The sequence below is a fragment of the Danio rerio genome, chromosome 19 (assembly GCF_049306965.1).
Source record: "Danio rerio strain Tuebingen ecotype United States chromosome 19, GRCz12tu, whole genome shotgun sequence".
NCBI classification, from domain to species: domain Eukaryota; kingdom Metazoa; phylum Chordata; class Actinopteri; order Cypriniformes; family Danionidae; genus Danio; species Danio rerio.
Window position 1 is genome coordinate 28,492,583 of NC_133194.1, and position 21,587 is coordinate 28,514,169.

Genomic DNA, 21,587 nt, shown 5'->3' on the forward strand with positions numbered 1-21,587 from the left:
GTTTATCGAAGGTTGATACACGAAGACTTGTTCACAGATGCAAATGCTTTGGCACAAAAGGATCAGTGTCAGATTTAGTTTCCTCCGTAAGTGTGCAATCATTTACGATTTTGACTGCTTGAGTACTTGATAGAAAAATCTGCCTTTTAAGCAAGATGGGACAGGTTTACACAGAGACAGAGTTCTGTTTTTACAGTTTTTTCTGAGTTTTAGGGCAGATTGGTCAGATGCAGCTTTTGTCTGTTCTGTCATCTTGTTTCCACTATTTTGTGACGTTTTAACTATTTATAGAGAGAGAGAGAGTGCGTTGTATTTTAAAGCAGTAATCTCATTGTTATTGGTTTATGAATGGAGGAATTATTAAATCATGTATTATTTGTTCATTTATTGGTATTGGTTGATTGAATGATTAAGTATTTTTTAAGTTAGCTTTGTTTTATTTTGATTGGTAGTTTCAATTATTGAATTTTTAATTTTTAGTTGGATGGTTTTGTTTTAGTAGTTGTTCAGTGGTATTGTTTAGGTTTTTTGAATTTAGTTTTTCATGCTTTTGGGGGAAGGGTCCTTTTATTTTTTGGTCAGTTTTGTTTTGATTTGTTTTTGTTTTGATTGTTTGTTTGTTTGATTAGTCTTCATGTTTTTTGTTTGTTTTGTCTGGCTTCTTGGTTTATTTATGTTTATGTTTGGTTTGTTTTGGTCTGTTGTTTATAATTGGTTGCTTGCTTTTTTGTGGATGGCTGTTTGGTTAACTGCCTAATAGTTTAGTTTAGTTTCTTTTTCTTGTTTTTTGTTGATTTAGTTTTGTTTGGTCTTTTTTGTGGTTGTTCATGCTATGTTTGTTGTGTTTATTTGTTCATTATTTTTATTGTTTGTTTGTTTGTTTTGCCTGATTAATGTTTGTTTTGGGTTTTTTGGTTGGTTGGTAATCTTTTGTAGATTAATTGTTGCTGGATTATTTGTTTGGCTTGTTTTTGTTCGGTTTTGTTTTGGTGTTTGTTGTTTTGTTATTGACTGCTTACTAGTTTTGATTTTGATTTGATAGTTATTTGATTTTCTTTTTCTTGTTTTTTGTTGATTTTAGTTTTGTTTATTTTTTTTAGTAGCTGGTAGTCATTTTGTGCTGTTTTTATTTGTTTGTTAATTTTTATTGTATGTTTTTTCCCCCTAATTTAATTAATTAATTAATTAAATTTTTTTTTTTTTGGTTGGTAATTTTTTTGTAGAATAATTGTTGCTAGATTTGTTTGTTTTCCTCTTTTTTGTTCTGTTTAGTTTTTTGTTTGGGTTGCAGCTTGTTGTGACTACTTACTAGTTTTGATTGATTTTTCTTTTTTTTGTTGTTTTTGTTGATTTTGTTTTGTTTGGTCAGTTTTTTTGTGGATTGTGTTCATTTTTGTGTTTGTTGTTTTTATTTATTTGTTAATCAATTTATTTTTATATATATATTATTCCCTGATTTCGTTTTTTGTATTCCCTGTTTTTCTTTTCTTTTTTTTTTTTTTGGTTGATTTTTGGGTTTTTCTTGTGTTCAGTTCTGTTGTTTTGTTTTTTGGTTGCTTTGTTTTGGTGGTTGGTTGTTTTGTTGTGTTTGACTGCTTACTAGTTTTGTTTTAATTGGGTTTTGTTTAGTTTTATTTGAATTTGAATATGTATGTATGTATGTATGTATGTATGTATGTATGTATGTATGTATGTATGTATGTATGTATGTATGTATGTATGTATGTATGTATGTATGTATGTATGTATGTATGTATGTATTTGTGTGCTTTGTTTTCATAATCTTAATCTTGAAGCTCATTATTGTCATTGCACATATCATTGAGTCATGAAGTATCCACAGGTCTGAAAAAACAGGCAGATCACCACTAGCTGACTCTGTTTCTAAACCCAGACAAAAGGGGAGAGTCAGGGGACTTGTTTTAGCTTTTGTGTTGCAAACAATGTGGCACTGGTGTCCATTGGCGTCCACTGGCGTCCATTTTGAGGCGTCCATGTTAAGAGGAAAGAAACAGCCTAATTTGGCCAAAGTGCTTCTTTCATTGTAGACCAAATATTCTCTTATTGAAGGAAACGTATATCTACACTTTTCTAACATTTCTGCATCAAGTGGTCAACTGATGTTTTTATCCCCCTCTAAAACCCCTCAAATTTTGTGATGTGTGTGTACACCTGTCTCTCTGCTGCCCTGATACTGTCTACTCTGTTACTCTGACGATCAGTAAATATATACCTGCTATAACTCACAGAAATTCACAGTTTGGAATATTCGTGCAAGAAAATAATGCCAACTAATCCACACAAATCTTTGTTCACCCCTGTAAATAATTTAGACACCCAAATGGAGGGACAATATCAAAAAAATCATGTGATTGCTCTTATTTATGTGTTCAGAAAAACAATGCAAAGGTCTACTTGAGTAAAATGCATATAAATATCAGTTGTCACGTTATATCTCCTTGTAATACGTTTCATTAAGCTATTAAAATGCTTGTTTTATAATTAAAGCTATTTTATGATGAAAGGAAATTTTTCTATGAAAATAAATAAATGTATGATTCTAATAAATGCTGTATGAATATATTAAATCTCAATCACTTTATTTAATTAAGTGCACTCAAAAAAAGATTTTGCTACTTTTCAAACTACTTATTTAAAATGGTCAGAAACACAATCCTTTATTTTTGGGACAACTTAATTGTTTTACATTCAATCCATTTAAATTTGTTAAATTAATTTCATCAATTTTTGTGGCGACTACATGAATGAATTGTGTGGACTCTGTATTTTTTACTGTGCACTTAACACAAATTGATTAAGTTGACTTCATAGTTTTTACAAATTTAAGTGGATTGAACCTAAAAGTATTAAGTCGTCCCTCCTACAAAAGTAAGAATTGTGTTGTTGTTTTAGCTCATTTTATATAAGAAGTTTAAACAAGAAGCAAAAGCCCTATTTGAGTTTGTGGTAATATTGAAATATTACTAAAATTATAAAAAATAATTCTGCACACAGCTATCCTAAATGCCTCTTAAACAAGCACAATGTGTCAGATTCCCAGCAAAAATCAACTGATGTGGCCCTCAGTATTTTAATTCAGTCTGTCTGCTTTTTGTGATGAAATTAGTTTTTAATTATATGAGCACACACTCCTATATGCTATTTTTCTGTTATTAACTGGTCGCACGTCAAAACACACTCTCAGTGGAAACCAGGAGGTGAATGTAGCGAGGCGTTGGGCTTAGTTAAACACGCATAAATATGATTAGAGGCCCTGAAGGACAGACGGTTGATAAACCGTCACACACTCTCGCAGCCTAGAGAGAGAGAGAGAAAGACAGGGAGAGAGAGAAAGAGAAGAGGTTTGGCTCCACTAGACTCCGACTGTCTTTCACACAGCCACTCAAGTGAGACCAACATATGTAAAACACGGCGCGGAAAGCGAGCAGCCCGCGTTAAGCTGTTTACATCTGATCCCTCTCCACCCACGTCGGCTTGGCTTGGCCGGCTCTCTCGGGTTTTGGCTTCCCGTGTCGTGATGAAGGCAGTGGCTCGCAAGCTTGTTTGCTCTTGCACTTAAGGAGTCGTTTTGAATATGGGACACCAATGTTTTTTTTTTCCCTCCTGCTTTTCTATTTGGATTCAAACCATCCCAATTTACTCAAACACAATGTTTGTCCCATGAGATTAGACCTCTTAAGACTTGCATTGGATGCTTTGAAGTCCAGCCACGCTGGTCTGGATGTAAGAGAAAAGCACTTTTATAGCTTTTCATGTATGTGTTGGAGAGCAGCTTTATTGTAGTTTTTCCTCTTCTCCAGCTTTTTATTTGTCTTTCTTTCAGATTTGAGGTCCAGATCTGGGAATGATTCTGGGTATTCACTTAATGAATGTTCCTAAACACTGAAATTAAATGAGCTGAGTCGTGTAAATAGAGATTTAACTCTACAATCCTGGACGCTCTAGTGTTAATGAGTGCAGTTTTTTTTTTATTCGCCCCTTTGTTTACCCCCCCCCCCCCCCAATCCCCCCCCCCAAGTTTCTATTTAACGAATTTATTCGATTTTATACGATTTATTCAACACATTTCTAAACATAATAGTTTTAATAACAAATTTCTAATGTCTGATTTATTTTATCTTTGCCATGATGACAGGAAATAATATTCAATTTTTTTTCAAGACACTTTTATACAGCTTAAAGTGACATTTAAAGGCTTAACTAGGTTAATTAGGTTAACCATGCAAGGTGGGTGTAATTAGACAAGTTATTGTACAATGATGTTTTGTACTGTAGACTATAAAAATTGCTTAAAGAGGCTAATAATTTTGTCCTTAAAATGGTGTGTAAAAATTAATAACTTATTTTATTCTAGCCAAAATAAAACAAATAAGAATTTATCCAGAAGAACAAGTATTATCAGACATACTGTGAAAATTTCTTGCCCTGTTAAACATAATTTGGGAAATATAGAAAAATAAAACTCAAAGGGGGGCTAATAATTCTGTATGTAATTAATGCCAAGTACTTATAATTATTATCATTTCCCTTTTAACTCCCTTATTTGTAACACTTATGTCTTTAATGAGAGTGTTATATTTTCAGACATTTCAAGAAATGTTACACATTGCATCCTTTCGATTAATTTATCATTTACATTATTTATTTAATTTAATTAAAGATACATTTTAAGGATTTTGGATAAAGTATTTTGAATCCACAATAATGATCTTTTGTTAAATGTGATTGCTCGGACACAGTTTCTCACTTTAATTTCATGTCTCTGTATTACTCCCTGTAATTTTTACAGGTTTTTGAGGAGCAATTCTGAATTTTAGAAAGATTTCTGAAGGAAATGATTAAATTCAGCTTTGAAATCACAGTAATAAATTAAATGTTAAAGGACAGTTTTTTATTTCATATAGTTAAATAAAAATAATATATTTTAATTGTGTTTTTTATGCTGTACTTTACAAATTGCAGACTTCTTAAAAAACTTAACAATTCAAGTCAGTGCTTGTGTTGCAACTCTCTCAAATACCTCAAATGTAATCCATAATTTTCTTCCTACATAGTACAGTAAACTCAATAAAAGTAATTCCCACCCAAAGGTGTAAGCCCTGGTTGACTTGGATTAGTATTGTTTTAATCTGTAAGTGACTCAGTATCACGGATCTAATATACTGATACACATGCAATTTCTTCCATGACTACATTCTCAAGCATAACCAATATCAATACTCATGCTTTGACATCTGTAACTGTGCATTTACAAAGCTGTATATCAAAACGTTCAACTGACCAGGCTTTAATTGTAACTGGCTCACACCCAAAAAGGGGCATTTACAATATGACAATCAATGATCAAGGGACTGTTTGAGCTGAAAATTCTCACATTATAGGACGATCTGAGCTTGGCATAGCATGACCCCTTTAATTTGCTAATTGATTGTCATTAGGTCACTTGTAGAACTTTCCACTTCCATCAGCAGTTTTGTAAAATTGCGTAGTAATTAATTAAAACAAGTGGCAAAAAAATGCCTCAGTGAATGGGGTCAGCCAGAAAAATGATTGTGAATTATTTTCTCTGCGCAAATTCTGACTGTACACGTGTAACCATAAATGAAGGTTTGTGCTGGAGGAAGCTGTCAGTAAATCTGTTTTTGTCCATATTGTCATGTTTCAATCGCCATCTCTTTCTTTTCAGATGCTGAAATAAACTTTTTTTTTTTTAGTGCGCTAGTGCTCCATTTCAATTCACATTGTAAAAGTAATCCTAAAGAGTAGTGATTAATATTTCATTTTATTGTTGAATACATGACATGCTGCATATGGAGGTTGTTACTCTTTCTCATTTTTTCTGTTTCTGTTTTTCATCACAGCTTCCTTGTCAAATGGACAGCTGAATGGTTCTAAGGGAGGACATAAAGAGGACGGATCTCGCTCTCAGAGGAAAGATGGAGGAGGCGAGTACTCTGTGGATGGTCCGGCTAAAAAGAGGTGAGTGACATGCTCTCGTTCGCTCTGAGGTCAATGTTAAAGCGTTGTTTTGGTCCCTGGTGGGAAACTTGAGCTGAGACGCCACTTTTTGAGTCCACTCGAAGACTGGAGTAGGAAAAGATTTTATTCGAAGCAGTATTTTGCAGAGGATGTCAAGCATTCAGTTTTTTTCTTCCTTATTTGTTTATATTTTTGGCTATGTTTAGCAGAAAATGACAGTCAGAAACGGCTTTATTAAAAGGAGTCGAAGGACCTTATAACAAGTGATAATTCTTTGAAATGAATTGCTGTCATGGTCGTTTTTAATTAGTCACTTTAAGACATGCTTAAACATTTTTAATTATGAAGTAAAAAGCTGTAGAGTTAATATGTCCAAGTACAGTCAGTAATTAACTATTCAGCGTGTAATTTCTCAGTATGTTGTAATCTGCGATTTGGTAAAGCTCTAGAGAAAGAGAGAGAGAGAGAGGATGCAAGCAGCTTGGAGGAAAAAAATAATAGACAAGCTTTTTTTTAAACTCTGCTTTTGAGGCTGACGCTGCCTGGAAAATAGTGAGAAAAACATAAAAATCATAAGCTGCTAATTTTGTCGGCCATGCTGAGCTTATAATGCACTTTCGGGACTCTCTGCAGATTCATATTTTTTCATCAAATGACCTGGTTGGGTTTGGATTCCAGCAAAGCAGCTTGTTTTGTCATTTGGGCGATATTTATTGGAAGTGGAGGACTCAAAGGAAAAGGGCAAAATGAAATTTCTGCCATTTCTTAGATCGTCATTTCAAATCGGATGACTTTAGTGGAACATAAAATGAGAAACTGAGAACAATGTACTGGTTAGTCTCTTCACTGGATTTTAAATGAATAGGAATGAAAGCTTTGAAATAATAAGTAGACCATATGGTGCGAGAAATAAAAAACATAATACAGTTATATAGTAATATACATACATGCACAGTGGGGGAAATAAGTATTCAATACATCATCATTTTTTTCTCAGTGCTGTTGACTTGAAATTTTTATATATGCAAAGAAAAATCTTACTAGTTTACAAATTAAATAATGTGTATTAAAATGAAATGACACAGGGAAAAAGTGTTGACACATGAAGAAAGGGAAGTATAAAAAGGCCGTGAAAGCCCAGACAGCAGCTGAAATCTCTCAGCAACCTTCTGCCCTTCTTCATTGTAAATGAATATCAGCTGCTTCAGTCCAACATCTACATTACCAGGATGATGAAGCTGAAATCAGAGTGGACGTTTAAGCAAGAAAATGATGCAAAACACAGTCAAGGAAACTCCTAAATGCTTTTAGAGAAAGAAAATCAAGCTGTGGAATGGCCCAAACCTATCACCTAACTTGAATCCTATAGAAAATACAAAATAAAGATCAGATTTGATACACAAAACCCACAAAACCATCAAGATTTTTACACTCTGTTGAACTACACCTGAGTAAGGCATGTGACTTTATTTATTATATTCATAAATGTATAGTTTATAAGCTTATCGTTTATATAGCAAACATAATAATAATAATCATGCATATTTAGAACAAGGTTTATTTGATGACTCATTAATAACTTTTAATATGATTTAAGGATCTCATTATGGTCTCAAATGTTAATTTAGTTGATATTTTAAGCCTTTATACTTTGCTTATATTCTTCAAAGCATATATTTTTATCAATATGCAAACAAAAAGTTTAATGTTTTTGAAAATATCACACATCTTAGTATGTTACCCATTCAAAACTCTCATATAAATCAGAAGTAGGTTTAATTTTTATGTGGTTATTACAGTAAATGACAAACTGTTTCATTTCTATTTAGAAGTAGAGATTTTCTAGATTGTTTTGAGAAGTTTAGACACTTATATTGCAGCCAGTATACTTCAATATTAAATCACCCTTTATCAATTTAAGCTTTAAGCCGACCATATTATCATCTTTGATCCAAATATATTTCATTTATTGGTGTGAATTAAATAAAAACCCTTTAACATTGGGGCCAGCTGTCTAATTGTTTACCTCATTAAAATTCCCGTCTTTAATTTTCTCCTTGGCATTATAACTTTTAGCCGTGTTACTCAATTTTAAGTCGCCCATGTTCTTTCAAACAGGATTTGACTTTGATCTAAGTGTATGGCCACATTCAATCCTCCCTCGCGCATTCGCATAGATGGGTGGCATTAGCATTATGGACGACCTATTCATCAAGCCCACTGTTTAATGGCACAACTTTCATGGCGTGCCATAAACCCCCTTACAAACAGTTGCGTAGGCCCACTGAAGAGGCTTTTCTTCCTCTGGAGAGTCTGAATTAATCCCACCAGCGGCTTCGAGGGAACAAAACCGCTCTAAGCGCAGACGCTGCTTCAAAGACGACTCTGCCCAGCGCCCACCGAATGCCACACAACACAGTATTTCCACACCACAACGGCCAAACACCAGCAGATGTCCATTTCAGCCCATTTTGGAAAAAAAAAAAAAAATCTCACAGAGCCCTTCTGTCTATCAAACCACAAGCACCTATGAGAGAGCGAGAGCGTGTGTGCAGCACCTGCCACTGGTTTACCTGTCACTTAATACCCCGTTATAAGCATTAATCAGAATACTGTCCTGTAGACCTCATCATTAAATCAGCTTTAAGTGGAAGGGTGGAGAGAATGGTTGGTGAAAAACAAGCTAGGAGATTTTAGTAATCACAAAGAAGTAGAGAGCGACAGATGTAGCATCAATGGTTAAGTCTTAAAGGGATAGTTCATCCAACCATAAAATGTATCTTCTTTTACATCCTAGTGTAATTCCTAACCTTATTTTTTTTTCTTCAAAAGTATATTAGAAAGAAGATTTGAAATATGGATCTTAAATGTAATTTAAATTAACGTAAACTTTTAAGCTTCAAATAGGACATGAAGGAGTAATAGCATACCTGTTTGAGGAGCAGACTGAAGACTTGATATTTATTTGAGTTATAAGTTAGTGTTAGATCCATATCCATCATTCTTTGGTTTAAAAGAATAACTATAGCTCACAAACTGGAAGTCAATACTGTCACCATGTGCTCTCAAGAAGTTACATGAATAGCTTCTATAGTTTTATGGAATTTCCCGTCGTCAACGATCCATCTGTACTTGCTTGTTTTCCTACTGGCTTTCTTTAATTCCTTGCTTTCCTGCTTGCCAACTTCCTTAGTTCATACAAACTAACATTAATGCTTCCTTTCTTCCCTACTTGCTTGTTTTTTTTATTCTTTTACTTTTTATTCTCCTTCCATTCTTTCTTGCTTTCATAATGGATTTCTTACTTCATTACACATTTTCCCTACTAAGTACTTCCTTATATATCCTCTCTTGATTCAGTTTCTCTTTCCTTTCTTCGTTCCTTATATATTTTTTTCCTTCCTTCAATCTTCCTTCTCTCCTTCTATCTTTTTCCTTCCTTCCTTCCTTCCTTCCTTCCTTCCTTCCTTCCTTCCTTCCTTCCTTCCTTCCTTCCTTCCTTCATTCCTTCCTTCCTTGACCTTTTCCTTCCTTCCTTCCTTCATTCCTTCCTTCCTTGACCTTTTCCTTCCTTCTTCCCTTCTTTCATTCTTTCCTACCTTTCTTCCTTCCTTGATCTTTTTCCTTCCTTATTCCCTTCTTTCTTTCCTTCCTTCTTTTCTTCTATCCTTTCTTCCTTCAATTTTTTCCCTTCCTTCCGTCCTTCCATCTTTTCCTTCATTTCTTCCTTCCTTTCATGATTTTTTCCCTTCCTTCCTTCCTTCCTTCCTTCCTTCCTTCCTTCCTTCCTTCCTTCCTTCAGCCTTATTTAATTCCTTCAATATTTTTCCTTCTTTCATTTGATTTTTTTCCCTTCCTTCCTTCCTTCCTTCCTTTCTTTTCTTTCTTTCTTTCTTTCTTTCTTTCTTTCTTTCTTTCTTTCATTTTCTTGTCGGCTTATTCCCTTTTTAATCTGGGGTCGCCACAGCGGAATGAACCGCCAACTTATCCAGCAAGTTTTTATGCAGCGGATGCCCTTCCAGCCACAACCCATCTCTGGGAATTTCTTTCTTTCTTTCCCCATTATTTTCTTTAAATTGTCCAAATATCCATTTAACTAAATTTTCTAGCTTCAAAAAGGACATAAAAGAAATTAAAGCATCCATCACTCCATATTCATTGTTCCTTCCTTCCTTCCTTCCTTCCTTCCTTCCTTCCTTCCTTCCTTCCTTCAATCATATTTCCTTCCTTCCTTCTATCCTACCTTCTTTCTTTCCTTCCTTCTTTCCTGCTTTCTTTCTTCTTTCTTTCTTCTGCTTCCCTTTTTTCCTTCAGATTCTCCAAATATCCATTCATTTTAATTTTCTAGCTTCAGAAAGGACATAGTAGAAATAAAAGCAACCATCACTCCATGTTCATTGTTCCTTCCTTCCATCTTTCCTTCTTTTCTTTCTTTTTCTTTCTGACTTCCTTGCTTTTTCCTTCTTTCCGACTGTTCAAATATCTGTTAATCTGATTTTTTTAGCTTCAAAAAAGTGCACAGAAGGCACTAACACCTATCAGTCTCTATTAATTTTACCTGCAAAAAGAACAAATCTCACTTAAGTCTTGATTATTTTCCAAAAATAAAATTCCAATTCTAGCATACAGGTTTTAGACACCAATGAAAGTTAGTAAACGAGTGAGTGAGTGTGTGTCTGTAGACATGCTGGTCAACGTATTAGGCATCTGCTGCCCACATAAGATGACAACGAGTCGGATTGAGGCGGTGTCAACGTCTCTCACACCTGGCCAACAAAAAAAAAAGAAAGAAAGTGAGAGAGTGAGCGCAAGGGAGAAGAGCCAAACAGCGACACAGGTGCAGGGGCTGGCCAGGTTACAGGAGGAGCTGTTTGAGAGATGACTGCTGTTTGCATTCCCAGGATTGGGAAATAGAGAGGCCTCCAAATTCTACCAAGTGTCAAAGCGGCGACTTCCCATCGCTCGTTTAAAAATCACAGTCGCCTAGATGCACTGAATAGACACAAAACCCCAGTTAGAGGAGACAAGGGGGCACCAAATGTGGCAGGCGCTGAAGAGGCCAGTCTTTTTTTGTGTGTATTTGTGTTTACTTGTTTGAGAACCCTTCTTAAAGAGAGGATCGTTCCAATTGTTTTTCTAGTGGCTGAGCAGTCGCTGCCAAATTACTCTTTTGTGTTGGGCCAATGCTGCCTTTACACCATTTCTTTACCCTGGGGCGTGTTGAGAATAACATACTAGTGTCTTCCTGGAAGCCCTTTTGCACTATTCGTGTCAATGTTCAACGGTTCAACTGTATAGACATTAAACTACAGGCAACTTGTGGCGACCCTGGTCAAGTGTTTGAAAAGTTTATTAGCAATAAATAAAGTCCCACAAGTCAAATAAATTGTATTAGTAACATCTTGCAAACTTTTCGCCATCAGCTTTTTATTTTATTTTTTTTTCATATTAGTATTGGTGAGTTTTAGCAATAGCGTCAGCTGCAGCAAATAAATATTATATTATAATTATATTATAGCACCAGGTTATACTTCCTAACACCTTTATGGAAAAAATACAGGCCACAACGTTGAGAATGAACTCTGTGTGGCGATCTCCAAAATCAAACCAAGAATTGACCTGTGTTGTAAACATCGTGTCTACCAGTCTCTTTAGATGAGGTTAAAATTGAATGAAACAAATTGATAAATGACAAAAATATGATATGATTGTTAGACTGTTGCTCTTTTTTTTGTGTTGTCAATATGCTCATATTTATATAGCCCTACTGTTGTGTGCACAGCGTTTGTATATTTATAATCCCCTCCAAGGAATTTGGGGATCACGAGTCACTGGCTTTGTATTTTTGGGGCCGCAAGCTGAAAAGTTTGGGAACCCCTTCTTTATACCACTAGATGGACCTGTTTTGTTAGCAATAACTTTTTAATATATTAAATACGATAAAATTAAAGATACTTAATTATTACAACATGAGCGAGGCAGTGGCGCAGTAAGTAGTGCTGTCGCCTCACAGCAAGAAGGTCACTGGGTCGCTGGTTCGAACCTCGGCTCAGTTGGTGTTTCTGTGTGGAGTTTGCATGTTCTCCATGCCTTCGCGTGGGTTTCCTCCAGGTGCTCCGGTTTCCCCACAGTCCAAAGACATGCGGTACAGGTGAATTGGGTAGGCTAAATTGTCCGTAGTGTATGTGGATGTGTGTATGTGTATGTGTGTGTGTGGATGTTTCCCAGAGATGGGTTGCAGCTGGAAGGGCATCCGCTGCATAAAGACTTGCTGGATAAGTTGGCGGTTCATTCCGCTGTGGCGACCCCGGGTTAATAAAGGGACTAAGCCAACAAGAAAATGAATGAATGAATTAATTATTACTCTCTCTCTCTCTCTCTCTCTCTCTCTCTCTCTCTCTCTCTCTCTCTCTCTCTCTCTCTTTTTTTCATAATATATATATAATAGTGTGCTATTTCACCTGTATTTTAACATTTAGGTTTTTCATAAGTTATTTGTAACATTGTAGTGACATTTTTACTTTTTTTCTTTATATATATATATATATATATATATATATATATATATATATATATATATATATATATATATATATATATATATATATATATATATATATATATATATATATAAATTAAATTTCAATTTAAGTCAGATACCAAAATGGAATGTCTTTGATTTATATACATTTTCTTTTAGGGAAATTAATAGTTACAATAACAAGCAAGCATTCACTTGATAAAAATAAATAAATAAATAAATAAATAAAATAAAAATAAACAGGTAAAATAGACTTCATGCATGTATATGCATTCAATAATCCTGAAAAAAAAACCCAGTGGTTTAAAAAAAAAAATGTGATTATTTTAAACACTGATTTTAAAAAAAAGTTTCATGAAAAGCAATTATGTTAAACTGATTTCGAAAGTATCATGAGACACTGAATACTGGATTTTAAAATGTAGCTTTGCCATAATAAAAAAGTGTATACATAGATGAAAGTAGAAAGTAACTACTTTTTTTATTATTTTTTTTTTTTGCATATACACTACCAGTCAAACACACACACACACACACACACACACACACACACACACACACACACACACACACACACACACACACACACACACACACACACACACCCACACACACACACACACACACACACACACACACACACACAAACACACACACACACACACACGCACACACACACACACACACACACACACACACACACACACACAAATATTTACATGTCTATATTTAGACATACAAAAGACAACATAAAGGAAAACAAAAAGAAAGAGAAAACAAAATGCATCATAGTCACAAAACATACAATCAAAAATCAAAAAGGTAAATAACATAAACCTCAAACCCAAATATACATTTGTCAACTAAATTAAGAAATTGATTAGCCAAAAAATTTCTTATGGAGCTGATCTGAGTCTCTCCATCTGAATATCAGATATCATGTCGGAAATCCAGTTCTGCAATGAGGGGGGTAAAGGTGATTTACAATTGTTAAGCACTAGTCTTTTAGCCGCCATGTCTTGCAATACAGACTCTTGCATCGTTTGAGAAGCCAAAAATGGCAAATTTGATATCTAGTAGAAAAATACACATTTAAAGCTACTTTGTCTCCTCTTCTAATCCACTTTAAAATGCACCCATTCATGCAAATGTGGGCCGATCATGCCTTCAGTACATATGGCTCAATAATAAGAATATTGATTTTGCTCTAAATCCTCCGGTCGTGCATCTTACTACACAACCCAGTCTCATGGCACTGCAGATCGATGTCTGCGATGAGCGGGCCGATTAAACATGATTGGAGCGTGACTCATGTTTTCAGAGCGACGAATTGAGAGGTATAGCGTGAGAAGAAGACTCTCAGGTAGGCTGCTTGGCTCCAAACTCAGCTGATTCACAGGGCAGGAATGTCCTGTGTTTGAGGACTCGGGTTTGAGGTATTTGCACAGCACACAATCAAGGCTGCTGATTGGCTGGTGCTGGATAAGTGGGAGCAGTGGGCTATAATCTCAACTGCTGTGCCCAAGTTTGTTAGGGCATGTCAATTTAATGTTAACTGATAATGCTCAATGGTTTAAGTGGGGTGAGTTCACTTTGGCATGCATGCTTTTCGGTGTAAGCTTTTGTGCGCTCATTCTTGTTGAGAGCAGCGTTGAATGGAAGCCATGCTCCATTAGTTGAGTTTTGAGTTTGTTTTGGCAATCGCTTTGAGTTATAAATGTGGCTCTTAAAGGGATGGTTCATACAAAAATGTAAATAACAAAAGCAAAAAAATTCCATTTTCCACACACTGAAAATAAATGGGGGCTGTCAAGCTTCTTGAGGGACAACAACTAAACGAATATTTTTGCTTGTTACTAAGAGATATTGTGTTCAAACATTTTAGTTAGTTAGTTAGTTAGTTAATTAGTTAGTTAGCTTGCTCGCTCCTTCGTTCGTTCACTCATTCGTTTGTCAGCTCATTTGCTTGTTCGTTCATGTTAAAAAAAAAAGAGCATCATACTTTCTTGAACTGACTAATATTGAATGACTGCATGTTTAAACTTTTTACAACAGCAGTGATCAAAAACCTGTCAAGCCAAAACATCTCAGAAAGACTTTGGTCTTTTTTCACTTCACGTCAATATTTTTAAAAAAGGTTTTATTTATTTATTTATTTATTATTTATTTATTTTGTATTATGTAATTTCTGACAAAGGGAAAATGGTCTTTCTCAGTATGCTCTATAACATAACCTCTCGAAATCATATATTTTTTTCAATTGATCTTTTCAAATACTTCTATTTATTTAATGTATTGGATAAAATACGGTTCTTTTCATTATTTGTATATTTTAGCTGTCTGTAAAGCATGACATTCATATTATTTTAATGTATTAAAAAATTAAGTTTGTCTTGACTTGATATTTTGAATATGGACAAAAAATTGGTTGATGTAAACGCCAAGATGCATTTTTAAAGTGCGCAAGAGAATATCTGTGTAGGATAAACTTTTTATTCAATAAGAAAATATTCGCATGAACTATGATGGAAACACTATTTGTTTACTAAATAAATTCCAGTATGTGCATTTAAAAAAAGTCATGTGATTTTGCTATGAGAGATCATGTAATGGTAAAAATGTGAATGGACAAACCAGCAGGTTGATCACACTGGAAATCATCTGAAATGTTGTTTTGATCCTTGTAAAACGTCTTAACCTTTTCAGTATTAGTGTTATTACATTAACTACCTCCAGAACTGTCAAGAGCGTCTTTGCTCTGCGTCTCACTCCTTTAAACACCACCATGTTCATTGCATTTCAGCATGCTGTTTTCTAAGGCGCAAGTCATTTATTAAATAAAGAAAAGATTCACGGATCTTCTCCTACCGCAGCAAATTCCATTTTTACTTTTGATATTTGGTGCCAGTTATCAGGAAGTGACTATTTTGTTCATTTTGACTGATTAGAATATGGAAACGCTGCTTTATTCACACGTCTTTTATGCGGTTGTTCCAGTTTTGCGCATAAATAAAATTTGCGTCTTTAAATGGAAACATAGCTATTGTCGAATAAACTAATTAAACACAAATGCAATCAATATTATACATTTTATAGTTAAGCACTGTTGACCATTTATTTGTAAGCATGTACTTCTAATGTACTGTAAGTAGCGTATGAAGCATCATTAAAAATATAAAATAAATAATAATAACAGTTTAAGTTATTTAAGAAAGAAATTGACTAAATGTAAAAAACAAAACTGTGAGACTAATAAATAACAATCAATTTAAGCTGAAGTTCAAATCCATTTACCAGCTATATCAAACTTTGGGATTAATTCATTAATTTCAGTCAGTAATCAATAATTTAAAAAAGTCAACATTGCCTAAGTGTGTGTCCTCTACATTTCATAGAAAAAATAAATGATACACCAGGATAATCCAGAATGTCAAAAAATCCACACAGTGGTCTAGCAACATATCACAGATCACAAGCTCAGTCTTCATTGAGCATATGATGCATAATGACAGCAAAGGATGTTTTTGAAGCAGTTTTTTTTTTTTTTTTTTTTTTTGGTCCGACAGGTTTTATTCAGTTTCCACTGTTCATGTTGAACAGGTTTTATAGTTCACCGTGATGTTCATATGGCGCTAGGATGTTACGATGAACCTAGAAGGACTAGTCTACCTAGTTTCATTAAGACATGATATTGTGCTTGTAAAAAGATAAAAGCTTTGTTTGAGAAACTCAAAAGCATGAACAGGATATCCGTTTTATTTGTCTATTGTATAGGGTATGTTACATTGGCAGAAAAAATTGACTCTGTACATTTGTCACGAATGTTCTTGTGATATTGGTTATAGCTTGGAACTTAATTTTGATTGTTTGTGTAATTTTATTTTGTTTGAATTAGGTGCCAAAATGAAAAGAAAGGGATTGTGTGTGTGTGAAGTTTCTTTAGTTAAAATTATCTGCCAAATAAGAAGAAAGTGTAGCTGGTGTTTAATAAAATGAGACTGAAAAGGATGACTGAATATTCAGTTTTGGCTGAACTATTCCATATCACCATCAACTCACTGGTTAAACTTTGGTCAGGTTTCATTTCACTGCCTGGTTCGTTATACGTATTATCAGACCAATTCTGTCTCACTTATGTTTGAGGATGTTGCTGTAATTCATAGGGATGCCCAAACTTTTTTATATATAAAGGGCCAGAAACTAATTGTGATTGAGGGTGGTGGACAGTAGGTAAATATACCAAACTATTACATAAAAGCTGACATGGTAAAATTCAAATGTATTAATGTTTTAAGTATTTAAGTCGAGTATTTCTTTCAAAAAATCTGATTCATGCACAGAATTTAGTTGAATCATTTCATTTCAGTAGGCCTTTTTGTAGCTCAACAAACAAAACAAATTAGCAAAAAGTTTACATTAAATCAGTAATGATGACTTCTGTTAAAGGGTTTTCCCCCCAACCGTTTCATCATTCTAAACCTCTCCTAAGGTGGGATGGCAGGCTAAATCAACGATTACTGTGGGCCAACTCTGGCCCACAGCCCCTAGTTTGGGCATCTCTGCTGTAGTTTATGAAAGACAATAGACAGTGAAATAAAAAAAAAATAATAATAATAAAATCCCATGATGTGGGATATTTTGGTGCTGCTGGTTTGAAATAAGCAGTGGAAAGTTCACTTTTTTTCTTTTCAACAAGACTAAAAGTCCTTCAGGAACCAATTTTTGTTTGTAATAAAGTTCCCAGTCACGTGTTGGACCTTCTTGAGGAAATCATGCTTTCCATTATGCATAGTAAAGTATGATTGATCAGGAATAGTTTATTTTCCAAAATTGTCAAAAATGCATGACAGTGTTGAAGACAAAAATATTTGGTCTTTTGAACCTGACTAAAAGTGACAGTTCAGAGATAGTGTTATTCTACTGATTCTCAATACAGATTCAAATTATTTTTAAAACCCATTCATTTGTTTGCTCATTTATGTTTAAATTAGACCATTATACTTTCCTAAACAAACTCATTTTAAATGAGTGCACGTTTAAACTTTTTACTTTTACTTTTACTTTTACTGATTCTCATTAGAAATTCAAATACTTTTTAAAACTCCTTGATTTGTTTGTTCGTTAGTTCGTTCGTTAGTTTGTTTGTTTGTTTGTTTGTTCGTTAGTCAGTTTGCTAGTTTGTTTATTTGTTTAAATAAGAGCATTGTACTTTCTTAAAATGACTAATATTAAATTACTACCCATTTAAAAAGACATTTTAGAAAGACTTTGGTCTTTTTTCACGTCACTTCAATATATATAAAGATTTCCTAATCTGCAAGTTTAAAAAAAAATGTCTGTATTAGCAATTTCAAACATTCTCAGTGCACTGTTCCTATTTTAAATTGACTCTTCAGAAAAGTAATTTGCTAATATTTTTTACATTTTACCTCTAGGCAAACGGTCTCTCCTACAGGGAATACTGCTTTTCAGTGCCATCCTGCAGATCAGCTAAATATATCAGGAGTATTTTAAGACAGAAGTTAACATTAAATGCAGAAAACCATTGTGAGTGATCCAGAAACCCAAATTTAAAATTAAACATAATTTTAATCTCAGTATTTCAGAATGTTTTGATACCGACCATACATTGTTACTGCAGCATTAGTCTTTCCTTTTCCAAAACACCTACACCAGACTTTCCTAATAAACATCAGAGGTGATCCAGCAGAAATCTTTCCATCTCGTTTTATGCTTGAAAAGCTCCTAATGACATTGTGCTCAGTCTCTTCATGTTTTATGTTGAAGTGCTGTGGCTGAAGATGCCCAGCGTCAGTGTGCATCAGTGTGACATCACGCATGAGCAGCAGACGGATGTGTTAAAACAGAGGGAGGGTGGCGTTGGCCCTCAGCGTCTGGCTCCATGCCAGTCTAGACCACCTGTCTGAGCGCAGCACGTCTGCTCTATTGTTAAAACCACACTGGCTGGGTTAAGTTGCAGCCCTGTATAAAGAGTGACAGACATCTTAAGTGGGGACTTGGGATTTAGACAGGGATTTTATAGGTGTACTGGTGTCTCTGTCTGCTTTTTTCTTCCTTTATCTCTCCCTCTCTCTCCGACTCTCTCTCTCTCTCTCTCTCTCTCTCTCTCTCTCTCTCTCTCTCTCTCTCTCTCTCCTTGTAGCAGCTCACGTTTTGCATTACATAATAAATAGCTTTCAGTTGGAAAAAATCACTTTCATCATTATTTTTTATGCACCTGTCCATTTTGAGATTTCAGGTCTTTTGGCTTTTCATAAGTGTTTTTTCACTCTAATGTAAATAAAATGAAACTCTTAAGTGCTTCTTTTGTCACATTTTAGCAATTTATGCCTGTAGATTTCAATTGCAATACATGTTTCTAAAGGCCATTTTCTCAAAATAGTTTTTTTTTTTTCCACTGAGTCATCAGTCTCCCCTTCAGCAGCACTTGCAAACACAGAAAAGTCTGCCATTTACTCATCCTTCACTTTTTGAGATGTTTTTCTCCTGTTGATCACAAAAGATGATATTTTGGGGAAAGATTAAAACCTGTAACCATTTACTTCAATTTATGTTTTTTTCTTACAATCTTTAAAGGTTTTCAGCTTTTTTAAAATAACTTCTGTTTTGTTCAACAAAAAAAGAATCTCATAAAGATATGAAACCACATAAGAGTGAGTAAATAGTTTAATTTTTGTGTTATCCATTGAATTATGAATTGTAGGAATTCATCATAAGGAAAAAGGCAATTAACATCCTTAGCAATTTCAAAATGCAACAGACAGTCATAAATTATATATTTTGAAAAATAATAAAAATAAATTTAAATTAAATACATTTTATTTAATTGTACATTTAATTTATTTTAAAAATGTAATTACATTATTTATTTTATTCTATTTTATTCTGTTTTATCCTATTTTATTTTGTTTTGTTTTGTTTTATTCTATTCTATTTTATTCTAATTTATTCTATTCTTATTTTAGTTTATTCCATTTTATTGTATTGTCTTCTATTCAATTCTGTTTTATTTATTGTATTCTATTTTATTCTAATTTCTTCTATTCTTATTTGATTCTATTTCATTGTATTCTCTTCTCTTCTATTTTATTTTAATTTATGTTATGTAATTTATGTTATGTTTATGTTATTGTAATCTATCATTTTTTATTTTAATTTGTAATATTTTTTGTTCTATTGTATTTTATTCTTTTTTACATTATTATTCTTTTTTTCTCTTTTTATTTTATTTTATTTTATTTTATTTTATTTTATTTTATTTTATTCATGCTTGTGACCTGTGTAAAGTGTGTTCATGCGAAGTTAGCAAAGCCTTCAGCTGCTTTAAGTGTCTTTCTGTTAGCCGGGCGTACTTCGATCGAGGATAATGTAAAATGATTGTGGTGCTGAGAAAAAAGCTGATATCAGGCTTTTAGTGGTTTGATGCTTAGCGGTGATGCAGTGCACTTAAGCAAAAACATGATGGCTTAAACATATCTACCTTAATAATTGAATCTCTCATGTGTTTAGCTGCTAAGGCCTTTGTGTTGCGAAAAAAAAAAGAAATGAAATCTATACTTTTTTCTTTTAAAGTGCATGCTAATTCCATAGCTGTATTTCATGTGATAAATGGTGACATTTGAGGGGTCAGATTTGTGTGTTTTTCTTCATGACCTTTGTGACCTCACGTCTTTGGACTCACCTGAATAATGAGCTGATATATGGAGGCAGAGAAGCAGGGTTCAACATTAAAGGTCAATCCAATACCAAAGCATCTTTCAGGCTTCTGACCAGAGAACTTGATTCAGGTAGGCAGGAAAGCAATATAGGAAATTAGTTAGAGTGTATTTGCAGGTCCAAATGTCATGTTCGGGGAGAAACACCGGAATCAAATCCATTTATTTTCCAGGTCAGGGTCAGAAAAGATGTTTCTGTACTAATACAGGCTGTTTCAGCTTTCTCTATTCTGAAATTAATATTTATATTCCATAACTCTATTTTTTTTTAAGCAAAAAAAAAATATTTGGCAAGGATGCGTTAAAAGAAATAGAAATTATAGTAAAAAAAATAAAGACATTTATACCGATTTTAAGAATTTTATATAAAATGTTCTTTTGATCTTTTATTTTAGCAAAGTTGTTGTTTCAAATTGCAAGTAGCACAGCCGTTTTTAAAAAAATAAGTAAATAATATTTGTTTATAAAACATGTTTGAGCCTCAAATCGTCATTTAAAGGGTCATGAAACACCAAAAAGCATTTATTTGAGATGTTGACAGTCATATATATGTCCCACGTTGCAAAAACATGGGACATATTTACGTCCACGTAAAGCAAATTCACAATGTCACGGCTATAATACATTGTGTAAATTCTAGCGTGGAGATTGACTGTCTGTACTGTTTGGCACAAAGTGACATCACTGAGTATTCATGAGAAAGAATTGGTTCGAACCAATCAGAGCGCTCTACTGTGAACGAGATGCAACTTCATTATTATGTATGATATAGCTTTAAAGACTCCTTTCACCTGTTACAGTATTCAGAGAGACGCCCCGTTTTGCTGCCAACCATAATTCCAACAAGTTGAAGAAGAATTGTTTTGGGATATGGGTTATAAATGTGCCGCAACAAAGGTTTTGTTTCCATTTCCCCATGATGAGAGCACAACTCGCATGTGGACCCACATTTGTGGATTACAGTGGTCTGCTAACATGTCACAAAAATACGTTTGAAAGGAACATTTTTTACCCGAGAGCTTTACAAATCTGGAATTAGTGAAATCTGGATTTGCTACTCGTCTTCTTTTAAAATAGACGCAGTTCCACTTCGTGTTGATTATCCTGTCTCTATGGATTTGGTTAGTGTGTGATCAATGTTCTTTGTTTGTTTATTCAAATGGCAAAGTTTGTTGGTATCGTCAGCAGAACTCTTTCAGTTTTTAAAGACATACCTTAGTCGAAATTAATTTGGTTACCAAGTTTACAATAATATCACTACAATACTATGGACTGAAAAGCCTCCACTTCCACACAGCTCTTAGATCCAC

The 21,587-nt window shown here is 34.0% G+C and overlaps 1 protein-coding gene across 2 annotated transcripts in view; it reads left to right on the plus strand.

Moving 5' to 3' along the window:
• Nucleotides 1-21,587, plus strand: part of jarid2b (jumonji and AT-rich interaction domain containing 2b) — a 188,031-nt gene that overhangs the window by 106,926 nt on the left and 59,518 nt on the right. For both annotated transcript variants that reach the window (XM_009294217.4, NM_001202459.1), the window contains exon 3: nt 5,883-6,000. In XM_009294217.4, the coding sequence (XP_009292492.1) occupies nt 5,883-6,000 (118 nt within the window). The remainder of the gene's footprint in view (nt 1-5,882; nt 6,001-21,587) is intronic.